Source organism: Quercus suber, unplaced genomic scaffold, assembly GCF_002906115.3.
Source record: "Quercus suber isolate HL8 unplaced genomic scaffold, Cork oak 2.0 scaffold_62, whole genome shotgun sequence".
In the NCBI taxonomy this organism is placed as follows: domain Eukaryota; kingdom Viridiplantae; phylum Streptophyta; class Magnoliopsida; order Fagales; family Fagaceae; genus Quercus; species Quercus suber.
Window position 1 is genome coordinate 124,965 of NW_027069527.1, and position 14,018 is coordinate 138,982.

General features: G+C 33.0%; 1 protein-coding gene across 2 annotated transcripts; it reads left to right on the plus strand.

The window, feature by feature from the left end:
- The first annotated feature begins 6 nt into the window (after window positions 1-6).
- Window positions 7-3,359, plus strand: LOC136067177 (helicase and polymerase-containing protein TEBICHI-like). 2 transcript variants are annotated; one of them, XR_010628696.1, is made up of 5 exons: window positions 7-196; window positions 370-582; window positions 854-1,204; window positions 1,352-1,504; window positions 3,248-3,359. XR_010628696.1 is itself a non-coding variant. In XM_065772673.1 (5 exons), exons 1-3 carry the CDS (start codon window positions 60-62, stop codon window positions 1,049-1,051), a joined length of 594 nt encoding a protein of 197 aa, XP_065628745.1. In that variant the 5' UTR covers window positions 7-59; the 3' UTR covers window positions 1,052-1,204; window positions 1,352-1,504; window positions 3,248-3,359. The 2 variants fall into 2 exon arrangements, 1 of the variants encoding a protein (XP_065628745.1); XM_065772673.1 differs by having other exon boundaries at window positions 7-242.
- The last annotated feature ends 10,659 nt before the right edge of the window (window positions 3,360-14,018 follow it).

Sequence of the window (14,018 nt, forward strand, 5' to 3'; positions counted from 1 at the left end):
GAAAGGGATGTGAATCAACTGTAAGGCATGTTCAAAGTTCCTCAAAAGATTTTCTATTAATGTTCGTAATGATGAAAGTGAGTTCTTGGATATTGCTTCAGCTATTGATGCCTTGCGAAGGAGTCCAGCAGGACTGGATCCTACATTGGAAGAAACTCTCCCTTCTGGTGTTGCCTATCACCACGCTGGCCTCACGGTATTTATTTATTTTGTTGGGGCTGTATCTTTCATTATTTTTCATGGTATATACTTGATTTCTTTGTCTTTTGATTGTCTTAAAATAATTTTTAATGGGGATTCCTTGGTCATTGATAGTTGTGGGATTTCCTTACTTTTAAAGGTTTGGATGTTTATTTATCTTTTCTGTAGGTTGAGGAGAGAGAGATTGTTGAAACCTGCTACCGCAGAGGCCTTTTACGTGTCTTAACTGCTACATCTACCTTAGCTGCTGGGGTTAATTTACCAGCTAGGAGGGTCATTTTTCGACAACCCAGGATTGGTCGTGATTTTATTGATGGGACAAGGTACAAACAGATGGTTGGTCGGGCTGGTCGGACTGGGATAGATACAAAAGGGGAAAGTGTATGTCTGATTTTTTAGTTCCTGTTTTATGTTTCATTTTAGTCCAGGCACCTCTTATTTTTTATTGTTATCTGGGATGATTGCTGGTTGCTTATATTATTTTTGACTGTCTTTTTAAATGTCAAATTGATTGATGCTTGTTATTGTTTTATTACCTTTATTTTTTTTTATCATATTTGACTTACTTTTTTGGTGTATTTCAGTGAGGACATAATTCACTGCTTTTATATTAAGATGCTGATTTTTTCCCCTAATGATTTTACCTTACCAGGTACTATTATGCAAACCGGAAGAAATAAAAAGAATGATGGTACTTCTTAATGAAAGCTGTCCACCATTGCATTCTTGTCTATCTGTAGATATGAATGGAATGACTCATGCCATTTTAGAAGTTGTGGCTGGTGGGATTGTTCAAACTGCTAATGATATTCATCGATATGTTCGGTGTACTCTTCTGAATTCCACCTAGCCATTTCAAGATGTGGTGAAATCAGCTCAGGAATCTCTTCGGTGGTTGTGCCACAGAAAATTTCTTGAATGGAATGATGATACTAAGTTATACAGTACCACACCACTTGGACGAGCAGCTTTTGGCAGTTCTCTTTGCCCAGAAGAATCACTTGTAAAAATTTGCGTCTTCTATTTTCATTATTTTCCTTTTTATTTAATTTCCTTACTGTTGATTTACTCTTTGTGCAATAAGTAATGTTGATTTCTGGGAAAAAATTTGTTGTTGATATTGATTCAATGCTTATGTTTGGTTCCCTAGATTGTGCTGGATGATCTTTCAAGGGCAAGAGAAGGATTTGTGCTTGCATCTGATTTGCATTTAGTTTACATGGTAACACCAATAAACGTTGACGTTGAGCCAGATTGGGAACTGCATTATGAACGTTTTATGCAATTATCTGCTCTTGACCAGGTAATTATGCTTCTTGTTATAGTGGCTTCTCTGATTCCAAAAGGAAATTCATTATCAATCACTCTTTCTTGGTTTATATTATTGACCCTCCATTTTCTATTGAACACTAGGCTTATGTAATTTTGTCATGGGAGGCTTTTTTGGAGTTCCATTTGTTGTGCTATGATAAAGGGATGATTTCCTGTATCAATGGAGGCAAGCCTCAAGTTTACTAAGAACTTGTTTTGTGCTTCCATCTTTGGGATTATCTAAAGTTTACCTCATGCGCCAAGTGGACCTCCAAATTGTTTTTTTAAATGCCATGCGGAGTTTTAAAACTATTGATCTCTTTAAATGGATGTCTTGCAGTAACAAATATTTCTTTTGGGTTAGTTACACACTCGGTAATTTAACCACACAGGCACTCATAAGTCAATCACATATGTAAACATATGTCATTAATCTCTTTGATGTCTTCACACACAATCACAGTCCCTATATACTTTAAAATTGATAATGGCCATATCATAACATTTTTTTTATAAGTAATAAAAATATATTATAAAAATAAGAAAAGTATCACCTGAGTATACAGTGAGTATACATCAAGGACAAAGTACAACAGTCCAAAAACCCATGAACTGAAAATAAATCATGAACTGAAGTGAAAGAATGACGGCCTAACACTACAACCCAATCTAGAAGAGTCTTTAAAAATAAAATTTTGAGGTCTGAAACTGTTTTCTCCAAGTCCTCAAAATGGCCATATCATAACATTGAAGGTGTATGTAACAAGTGTCAAAAGTATCCAAGAAGCATTGTCCAAATTTTACATTTTAAATTTGGTAATTGCATATGCCTATCAAATAATCACACACATTGATGAGTATCCAAGAAGTGATTGTCCCCACTACTCATAAGGATGCAGGTCCCATATAGAAGTATCCATGCCAAATAGCTTTAAACTTACAACATCTTAAAAACTAAAGCACATGAACATGATTGCAAGGGCGGTAATAATATATAATGTGATTGCAAGCATGGTAATAAAATACCATGGTCTAGAACCCCAACCACATCTCCTCACATGCCATAATCCAATCAACCACCACAGCAAACCAAGAGTTTATAGTTACCTGCCAAGGATACAATTTCGAAATTCCTTTCTTTCTATACATGCCGCATACTTCAGATGGAAGTCAACGATTTAGATCTAAACGATCTTCAAGTGGCACAAAACTTGAAGGAGTACTTGCTCCATCCGATTCATAGTCAAGATTTAAATTTTTGACTTCATTAACTAGTGAATTAGATGTCATGTGATTTGAATCCTTGATTTCAATAACAGGTGGCTTAGATGTCATGCAATCATTATTTGGACACAATAAATCCACCTTTCTTTTAGTTAAAGCAACTACAGATGTCATCTCCTTTCCCTCATGCATCTCTTCATTTGTCTGAACTTTGTCACATCGAATTGATGTATTTCCAGTTTCTAGCCCTTTATGACCTACAGAACCACATTCAGATTGCGCACCACCTCTATGAGAAGCACATTCTGAACCATCTACAGGACAGTGCGGGGTACTTTCATCTAGGTTTTTGTCCCTAAATGAAAAGTCAAGATGCTTAACAGGAAGTAGGGATACTTCTTTATCTAGATCTTTTGTATGCTTCCCCAATGACCCCAAAGAAGTAATTAATTCTGTATGCCATACTCTGTTCTCACCCTTGTTTGATGTTTCCTTTGACTTGTCATGACAGATTCCATTTCTCAAACTGCACGAGTTCACGGTTTTACATTGGCTTTTTGAAATATTGGTTTCTTCGGCAGCCTGAGCAGAAATGTCAATCATTGGATCACACAAACCATCAGCAAGATTTTTTTTATAAGTAATAAAAATATATTATAAAAATAAGAAAAGTATCACCTGAGTATACAGTGAGTATACATCAAGGACAAAGTACAACAGTCCAAAAACCCATGAACTGAAAATAAATCATGAACTGAAGTGAAAGAATGACGGCCTAACACTACAACCCAATCTAGAAGAGTCTTTAAAAATAAAATTTTGAGGTCTGAAACTGTTTTCTCCAAGTCCTCAAAATGGCCATATCATAACATTGAAGGTGTATGTAACAAGTGTCAAAAGTATCCAAGAAGCATTGTCCAAATTTTACATTTTAAATTTGGTAATTGCATATGCCTATCAAATAATCACACACATTGATGAGTATCCAAGAAGTGATTGTCCCCACTACTCATAAGGATGCAGGTCCCATATAGAAGTATCCATGCCAAATAGCTTTAAACTTACAACATCTTAAAAACTAAAGCACATGAACATGATTGCAAGGGCGGTAATAATATATAATGTGATTGCAAGCATGGTAATAAAATACCATGGTCTAGAACCCCAACCACATCTCCTCACATGCCATAATCCAATCAACCACCACAGCAAACCAAGAGTTTATAGTTACCTGCCAAGGATACAATTTCGAAATTCCTTTCTTTCTATACATGCCGCATACTTCAGATGGAAGTCAACGATTTAGATCTAAACGATCTTCAAGTGGCACAAAACTTGAAGGAGTACTTGCTCCATCCGATTCATAGTCAAGATTTAAATTTTTGACTTCATTAACTAGTGAATTAGATGTCATGTGATTTGAATCCTTGATTTCAATAACAGGTGGCTTAGATGTCATGCAATCATTATTTGGACACAATAAATCCACCTTTCTTTTAGTTAAAGCAACTACAGATGTCATCTCCTTTCCCTCATGCATCTCTTCATTTGTCTGAACTTTGTCACATCGAATTGATGTATTTCCAGTTTCTAGCCCTTTATGACCTACAGAACCACATTCAGATTGCGCACCACCTCTATGAGAAGCACATTCTGAACCATCTACAGGACAGTGCGGGGTACTTTCATCTAGGTTTTTGTCCCTAAATGAAAAGTCAAGATGCTTAACAGGAAGTAGGGATACTTCTTTATCTAGATCTTTTGTATGCTTCCCCAATGACCCCAAAGAAGTAATTAATTCTGTATGCCATACTCTGTTCTCACCCTTGTTTGATGTTTCCTTTGACTTGTCATGACAGATTCCATTTCTCAAACTGCACGAGTTCACGGTTTTACATTGGCTTTTTGAAATATTGGTTTCTTCGGCAGCCTGAGCAGAAATGTCAATCATTGGATCACACAAACCATCAGCAAGTTGAATTTTTTCATTCCAAAAAGCTTCTCCTGATGAAAATACAGAGCTTCCACACATTGACCTGGGAGTTTCATGAGCACATGCTTTAACCATCAACAAAGCCAGTGTGCAGAATTCTTTCATTTTTACAGATGACTCAGGAGTGTTACTGCATTTTTTCAAGAAGGCTTGAAGCTCAATGGGACCATTACCATCAGCAACCTACCTATGAAAAACAATAGTGAGAATAAATAATAGATTACTGAATCAGTAAAACCAGACTATAAGATTCATAATTGAGTAGTTTCAACTTCACCTTACCTCTCTAGAAGAGCCAAAAATAGATCTCATGGTTTTATCAACAAGAACAGACTGCATATCCTTAGGAATTTTCTTATTGGAACAAGTGATTTCACATTCTAAAAGTGACTGATTACTGTTGCAGTGCCTCTTCTTGGATGTCTTATACTTCTCGTCCAGCCACGATGGACTACAATGTCTCTTATGGTTATTCACTTCTAGCTCTGACCTTGACTTAACATTTGATTGAAACTCACTGCATATAATAAAGCATCAGAATAAATAACAGAAAGTAAAGGAACAGCACAACAACTTCATCCCAAATGCCACTACTGGAAAGAATGCTTCAAAAAAAGTAACAACAAAGATACATATAAAAAATTGTGCCTGAAAGTTATTGTATAGTACCTACAATACAAAGACAAAAAGTTAGTAGCAAACTTTTTGAGCTCTGGATTCTCAACAGCTTGTGCAGAAGTTGAGTAACCCTCTGCAAGACCTCCAACTGAAACATCGTCCACCACGGGTATTTCTCGAAATGCTTCCTTATTAGCCACTTCAACTGCTTTAGAGTGCAATTGTACCTGTGAAGAGGGCCGCACTTGTTCATCCTTGGAAGAATTATTAATCTCAAAGGCCAAATTTCTTTTAACCGCGTCTAGCCTAGACAATGAATCACGAGCTGTATGGGACGCTTTTGCATTGTTGTTGTCATCCTCTGAAGTCACCAAGTAATTGTCCAGAGTACCTTTGGCACTTGGAGACCCTTCTACGGTACCTTTCAGATCTTTTCACTTCTACCAGACTTTAAACCAGGTGATACAGGTTTCCGTTTCTTCGAAGCAAAGAACTATAAAAACCCAAATGAGTGGTCACTGAGAATGCAATAATTTTAGAGCAAACCCAAATGAGTGGTCACTGAGAAACTGGGAGAACTAAAATAAACCCCGTTTGGCTACCAAGAAAGTGTGGAAAACGAAAAAGAAAAGCATCCAACGTTAAATTGCAACTGAATTCCATGTAAATATTATTTTCTTACTCAGCAACCAGACAATTTGTCATGGCATTTTCAAATTTATCAAAATTCTTAGCGCAGTGTTTTAATTCAAGAGCGAACCTAGTTCTCGATTTGTAATCTTCGTTAGCAAAAGAAATTTGAGTGATATAAAGTGAGGACATTCTGGCCTTTTGCCCCTTTTGGGCAAAATAATTGGCGTTATGCCCCTTTTTCGAAACTATAAAGGGCGTGCCCCTGTTTTGATACTCGATGACCCTAAAGCCGAGTTACTTAAAATACTCGATTATCTAATAGCCGAGGTCAAGGCAGGTTCCTGCCACGCTGGTCATCCAGCGTGGATTTTGGGCAATAAAATATTCTCGCGTAACTGTTTAGAACTCGCTGATGAGGAAACCGAGTTATACGCAGAATATAATCCCATTTTGAATGTAACGTCTCCTAAACAGTTTGTCTTCCTCCTTCCTCAATCTGTCTCCCAAACAGTTTGTCTTCATCCTTCCTCAGTTCGATCAGTAGCTACCCTCAGTTCAACGCATCTTCATCTTCAAGTTCTCTTATTTCCACCCGTACCCAAACCAAACCGTTCAGTATACCCTTTCCGAACCTCAACCTTAACCCACATCCAAACCCACACTTTTCACTCTCACCATAGCCCTCACCATCGCCGAAGCTGAACCCAATCCATCTTCAGAGTTAAAGGATTAGAAACATATTAAGGTAATTTGTAAATGCTGAGTTCAAATTTTTTTCCCTTTGCATTTAATCTGAGTTATGTGTTGCTTGTGCATGTACTCTGATTTGAGTGTGGGTGTGGCTTATTAAGTTTTCCTCTGTTAGAGTTATCTCTATTCATTATTATCGTTGCTGTTTTAGCTTTGCTGGGTTTGGTTTTGAACTGGGTTTTGGGTACGGGTGTTCATTTGGCATGACAATGATGTTCATTATTAGGGAAAATTGCTTTTTAATTTACATAGTTTGAAAGTGCATGTCACACTTCCACAAATTATTCACAAATTATCCATAAAGAAAGCAACCATCTGTAGGAACCTCGACTTGCTAGATGCTTTTGTATGGAAACTACCCATCCAAAGCTTCATAATAAGAATGAACTTCAAACTTACTGTCTTTTACAAGCTTCTACTTTGTTAAGTTATCTATATATATCTAAAAGCTGAAGCGTGGCATTTATTGTTGCTACGCTCCAGTTGAGCCACATCAGCGTCCACCTCATTAACATTTTCTTTTCAATTTTCCTATAATTGTTTTTAACATTTACTTTTTATTTTATTTTAATATTTACATTTTTCCAACCTTTCTCCACCCTTACCTTTTCATGTCCCCACTACCCTCTACATAAATACTATTTTTCTTCTTTTCATCTCCCCACTACCCTCTACATAAATATTATTATTCTTCTTTCTCTTTACCTTCCTTTATTTTGTCTCTTCTTATTCACACTCTCTTACTATAAATTTGTAACTATCTATTCTATTCTATGCATGGTTTTCTCCCACAAAAAAAAAGGTTCTCTCTCTCTCTCTCTCTCTCTCTCTCTCTCTCTCTCAATTTTTTGATCAATTTTTTCTACATTCTTCTATTTATGCCAAATTACTAATCTTGGGGAATCCTTTCTTTTCTTTTCTTTTCTTTTTCTACACTAGAATCATTATGCTTATTTTCTCACTTAATTTAATTTGGTAGTTTGCCGGAATTCAATAAAAGGTTCTCTCTCTCTTTCTCTCTCAATGTTTCGATGAATTTGTTTATACATTCTTCTATTTATGCCAAATTACTAATCTTTGGGAATTCTTTATTTCTTTTTTCTTTTTCTTTTTTTTCTACACTAGAATTATTATGCTCATTTTCTCACTTAATTTAATCGGGTAGTTTACTAGAATTCAAGTAAAACCAGACAATAAGGAATTTTACGGCATTGGAGAACACCTAAATATATACCAGCCAAAAGTTGAAAGTCAACAAATTAGTGGAGCTATGATTAAGCTTCAAACGGGATTGATGGTATTGCCAATGTTCTTTAATTAGCATCCTTATTTCTATTTCTCTATATATGTTTCCTAGAATTAGTATTAGTCTCATTTTTATTTTCTTTATTATATTCTAGGTAAACCAAGAGTTCTTTAAAACTCCACATTGGTTAATGCCATTTAGATTTTTTTTTTTAAATTGTTTTTTTTTTCTCTTTAATTGTTAAATGTTATCCTATTTTTGTTCTTTCTTATAACTCTAATTAATGTTGATGGTTCCTTTTTTTTTTTGGTTAGTTAAGGTTGATGGTTCTTTCTTATAGAGAAAAGAAAAAATTGAAAACAATTGAATTCCATATAAACCTGTACCTAAAGGGGATAGGAGCCTTTGTTTATTTGATTAGAGACAATATATTAAAGGGGCATATCATTTGGCCATTGCATTGCAATTCTTAGAGGTTAAAAGATAAAGCTTGTCATTATAGGAAAACATTTTGGGTGGGGATAAGGGCGTCATTTTGTTTGCTCTAAGAGTAACAAAAGATCCTATTATAAAGGAAACCCACAATCATATCACATGCTTATTACACCAACTATGAGCACAACCCATTATTCTCTCTCACCATGTTTCTACTACATTTGCATTTAGCAACCTAAGATTAGAATTTATTCCCAATAGAAGACCTGTAGAATCATTTAGTTTTTATAGGAAACTAGCCACAGACTTGCGCAATGTGTGGGAATATAAATATTATGCAATGAAGTGTAATATATAAAAAGTAACAATTACTTCAAGCATTGTTTTTTTTTTCAACAAAAAAAAAAAAAAGGATTTTTACACTTATTTTTTAAAATCTTTTTATCTCTACAAATATATCATTTTAATATTTTTTTTTTGTGTGTATTTCATTAATAATTTTTAAGGTGAACCATATTCTTCTAACTTTGTTGTAGTGTGTTACATTTGCTTAATATACAACTCATCTCTTAAGGAATAAGGAAATTATCATAATAATAAAAAACCATCACAAAATTACAATGTTAACTTAATCAAAATTAAAATAAAACTAAAGAAATAAAAAATAGATTTTATAATAATTTATTAGTCAAAAAACTGGTAGGCATATTCAAATTCCTATTTCCAAAAACAACTAAGTATTAATCCAAACCAAAATTCAATCAAAATTATAAAGGGGAAAGAAAAGACTTTCTGATGGGAAATTAAAAAAACACAATACAAAAACACATATTAAAAAGAAAAAACCATCAATCTTAATTGGAGTTATGAGAAAAAACAAAAATCTTTTATGTGCAATTGTTCTCTTTATTGGTATTTATTGTTATATATATATATATATATTTTTTTTTTTTACTTTTTTTTTCTTCTCATCTTATGTTATTCAACATTTAAATTCAATCACATCTTCCACATCACTAAATTATTTATATTTTCTCTCTTTTTTATTTTTAATAATTAAACATGGAATATTTTATTTAAATTCAAATCAATAAAATTATCCTTAAAAAATTGTACTTTTTTTTTTTTTTTAACATTTACACTTTGTCCAAGCTTTTTCCTTACCTTTATCTTTTCATCTTCTCACTACCTTCTACCTTAATATCACTATTCATCACCCCACATCTTCCATATCATTAAATTATTTATATTTTTCTCTCCTTTTTATTTAAAAAAATTAAAAATTAAAAATTATACTTAATTCAATAAATAAAAGTGTCCTCATAAAGTGGAGTAATACTAGGGACACACTCATTCTCAAACTCAATACATCAAAGGAAAAATATAATACAAAACAAATACCAATTGGGAAACACTAAATGAAAAAAATAATAATAATAAGGATATCAAACCAAATATAGTATAAAGAATAGTTATGGAAAAAACTAAAATGCATATTTAATGCAATAAAATCATCATCAAATTTTGGAAAACAGTAGGTTGCTTATGGAGAGAGAGAGAGAGAGAGAGAGAGAGAGATGGCAAAGAAAAAAAAAAGTCAATTAGTAACTATTAATTGGAAAACAAAGAGGTTGTAAGGAGAAGTAAAAATAAAAAATAAATATGACCAATATTGAGAACATTAAAAAATTTATAGTGCAATAAAATCAATTGTTACATTCACTTAAAAAATTGAATCAATAATTAAACACAATCATAGCAATATATTTAAACTTAAAACTAATCAAACTCTAATTCATAACTAAAAGGAGATGTTCTCATGTAATAATAGAAATTACATAAGAAATAAAGTTAGAAAATTTTAAAATCCCATTTTTGACATTTCATTTAACTTTGTGTGTGTGTGTGTGTGTGTGTCTTCATACACAATTACATTTAAAAATCTAATAAATTAAATGATGCTACATCTCATTTGACATCTCTGTTATGAAAATCATTAGCCAGTAAATATATGAAAATAGTAAAAAACATTATAAATGAAATTATGAAAAAAAAAAAGTGATAAAACTAATTAGCTACTATTATTATGAAGTAGTAGTCTATGATTTTACACATCTAAAGAAGTGGAATATATAAAGTTTACTTATGGTAAATGTAAAGATTCACATTAAAAGAAAGATATGTAAAGGTTAAAAAAATGTATATTCTATAAATAAATAAAAAGGTAAATGTAAGGTTTTTATTAACTTAAAAGAAAATGAAAAATCAATTATTAACAACAACAACAATAGCAACAACAACAACAATAATAATAATAATAATAATAATATAGGGGTAATTACATTCTCCTTTCTTGAAATTTGAGGAAATGACACTCTACCCCAAACTTGAAAGGAAAAAATATTTTCATCCTTTACATTTGTTTGACCAAACTTTGTGAAATTATTATTAAAATATTGTGTACTAACTTGCTTGTGCTTAAGATAGGTTCCAAAATTATCCTTAGTTTTAAAATTAAATTCTCTTATTTTAAAATTTTAAATTAAAGCGTATTTCAAAATATTAAGTAATGTCTTTTGCTTTTTTTTTTTCCCCCTTTTCTTTTCCCAATGAGTTATGGAGAGATTTGTCATTTCAAATGATTTGGTATTTTATAAATTTGTATTTTAATTCTAAAGTTATGTGAAGTGTCTTTACTAACCATTATTAAACATTTATAAATAGATTCTTAAATAAATTTAAAATATTTTGTTATTAATATAAATACAATGGGAGAGTGTTATTACTTATTACCCCAAATATATTTAATAAGATCACCTTAAAAAAAAATTATCTCGCACAATGCGCAGGTTTGCGACTAGTTATTATAATAGATATAATGTGTGTGTAATGGATATGCACGCATATATATACACACAGACCATAAAATGCACATAATGGACATCTACAGTCACTGAACTAATTTGAACTCATAAATGCCATGTATATCTATTGTCATTTCAGTCAGGTTTTGATGAATTATTTTGACTTGTGAACATAATTTTTGTATTATGTATCCAAAATGTGTTTGTCATTGTAATTGATGTTTACTTTTCTCTTTTTCTGATTTTTGTTAAAGAGAATATGGAAATTTGCTGGGTTCATTGTGATGTTTTGAGTAAGATTCACATTTACAACCTTTCATGGGGTTTCAGATGTTGAATTGTTGTCCTTACTCTAATAATGCTAACTTTTAGCTGTCAAAAGAAAATATGAAATTATGCCCGATTCTCCCGATGAATAGAACTTGGGCTCAAATTATTGGAAAAATTAATGTCAGTTGTTTAAATTGTGCTTCTTTGCCAGACTTTCAGTGAATGAATGCATATTAGACTTATGTGGTTGCATGTGTAAGAAATTTGCTGATTGGGAATATATGTTCAAAAGCTGAAATATGACTTTTTAACATGTTTATAGAGATATTGAGTTGTAATCATAAGTTTGGAACTAGACTCTTACCTTCTTCTGCTTCTTTTCCCCCTTGGAACTGACCTAATTTATCCATATTGTAAAACTTTACATTGGATTTAAATCACAGCTCTTTGTTTAATGTGTTTATCCGTTGGTGATGTGATTATCATGTGCTTAGTTTTTTTAGTTTTCATAGAATTATTGTAATCCTACTCTATCATTTGGACTCATGAATTTCATAATGTATTTAAGAAGGATTTGTTCCTAGTTCTGTTTTATGTTATGGTTTTTTGCTAGTACTAGAATCTCAATTTTTTTTGTTATATGGAATATGTTTGTGAAACCTTATCGACTCCATTGTATTTCAGAACCTGGCATTCACGTAAGGCTACTACACTACAAAACAGATAGCATAGCCAACTATAGAATAGAGAATATTATAAAAACTTGGAACAAATTATATCGAATGAAGACTCTAAGCTGTGATTGCTATTTGCTTGTTAGATTTTTCTGTATTCAGATTTTTCTCTAAACTTGGAACAAAGTATATTGAACAAAGTATATGGAATATGTTGTATGAAAGGGGTCCCTCCTTTTCCCCTTTCTCCTTTCCCTTGGGACCAAAACTTAATAAATAAAAAAATAAAAGCTTGAATGCTTTACGTTCCCACCATTTTGTAATTTTTTAAATATCCTTATCTTTTCAAATGTTGTTTTGTGCCGAAAGCTGCATTTTAGTTTTTTTGTTAGTTGTTTTGATACTTTCATAGTTAATATGTAATAAGGTTAACTTATATTCCCTTTGAAACAAGTTCTATGTTTTTCGTAAGTCCTGGCTGTGGAAATTACAAATGTTAATAATTGCAAGTCCAGCGAACTTTGTTAATGTCTGCTTGTGGTCAACGGTATATTAACATGATTGCATGCGTGTCAGATATGCAGCAATTGCAAAGTGTGGAACTTGGACCCGCAAATGGTAAACAGTTGACGCAGCAACCGGGGCACTAGCAACTTTAAACCAACTAACTCATCGTAAAACATTTGCTGTTCACGAAATAACCAAGCCCACTCTTGTCTCATAGTATTGTGAACATAACCACTATTTCGTAGATTCAGATTGATTGGATAGTTGAACTCATCTTCCAATACCCAGCACCGACTCATAGCAGTGAACACATTGTGTGGCCTATAGAGTTGTGGGTTGCCAGAACCAGACATTGACGCTTAATACAATAACGTCAAATGATCAAGTTAACAGTGTGCATTAACTGTTGGTAAATAATGTAATGTTGCATAAGGTGGTACACGACAATGAAATACTAACACTCAAATTTGACCATAAACATTAGACGTTGTTGTTAATGCCTACACGTTGTGTGCAATACAAAATGTTGTTGTTAATGTTTTGACCAATGATGCGTATGTATATTCAACTTTTGCAAATCTAAAGATTAATTGTATATTAGTTTTAGCAAATCTAAAAAATTTTATTTTTTGTCAATGAAATTTGCACCAGCAAAGACCTAATATAACACAAATAACACTCATCATCGTTTCTATAGATTAGAGCAACTTGATTATACCAGAGCCGAGTAATAATAATAACTCTATCTTACACTCATCGGGTTCAGCTTCACATGATTTGAAATTCTGCGTATAACTCGGTTTCCTCATTAGCGAGTTCTAAACAGTTAAGCGGGAATATTTTATTGCCCAAAATCCACGCTGGATGACCAGCGTGGTAGGAACCTGCCTTGAACTCGGCTATTAGATGATCGAGTATTTTAAGTAAAATGGCTTTAGGGTCATCGAGTATCGAAATAGGGGCACACCCCTATATAGTTTTGAAACAGGGGCATAATGCAAATCATTTTGCCCAAAAGGGGCAAAAGGCCAGAATGTCCTATAAAGTGAAAGGATGTGGATAAAGATGACCGTTGAGAGTTTTAGGGTTAGAGAAATAGCAATATTGGATTAGAAAGTGGATGGACCTGATCGATGCGCGCCCGTGGCGAACCAGACGCCATGATCGAAGACAGTGTTTTCAGAGGGGTCCGCAAAACCCTAGTTATTTCTTTGCCATCGCCGGGACGCTTTTGAATGTTCACGCGGAAGCGCCAAAGTCTAGAAGATAATATGCAGATCTACAGGTAAAAG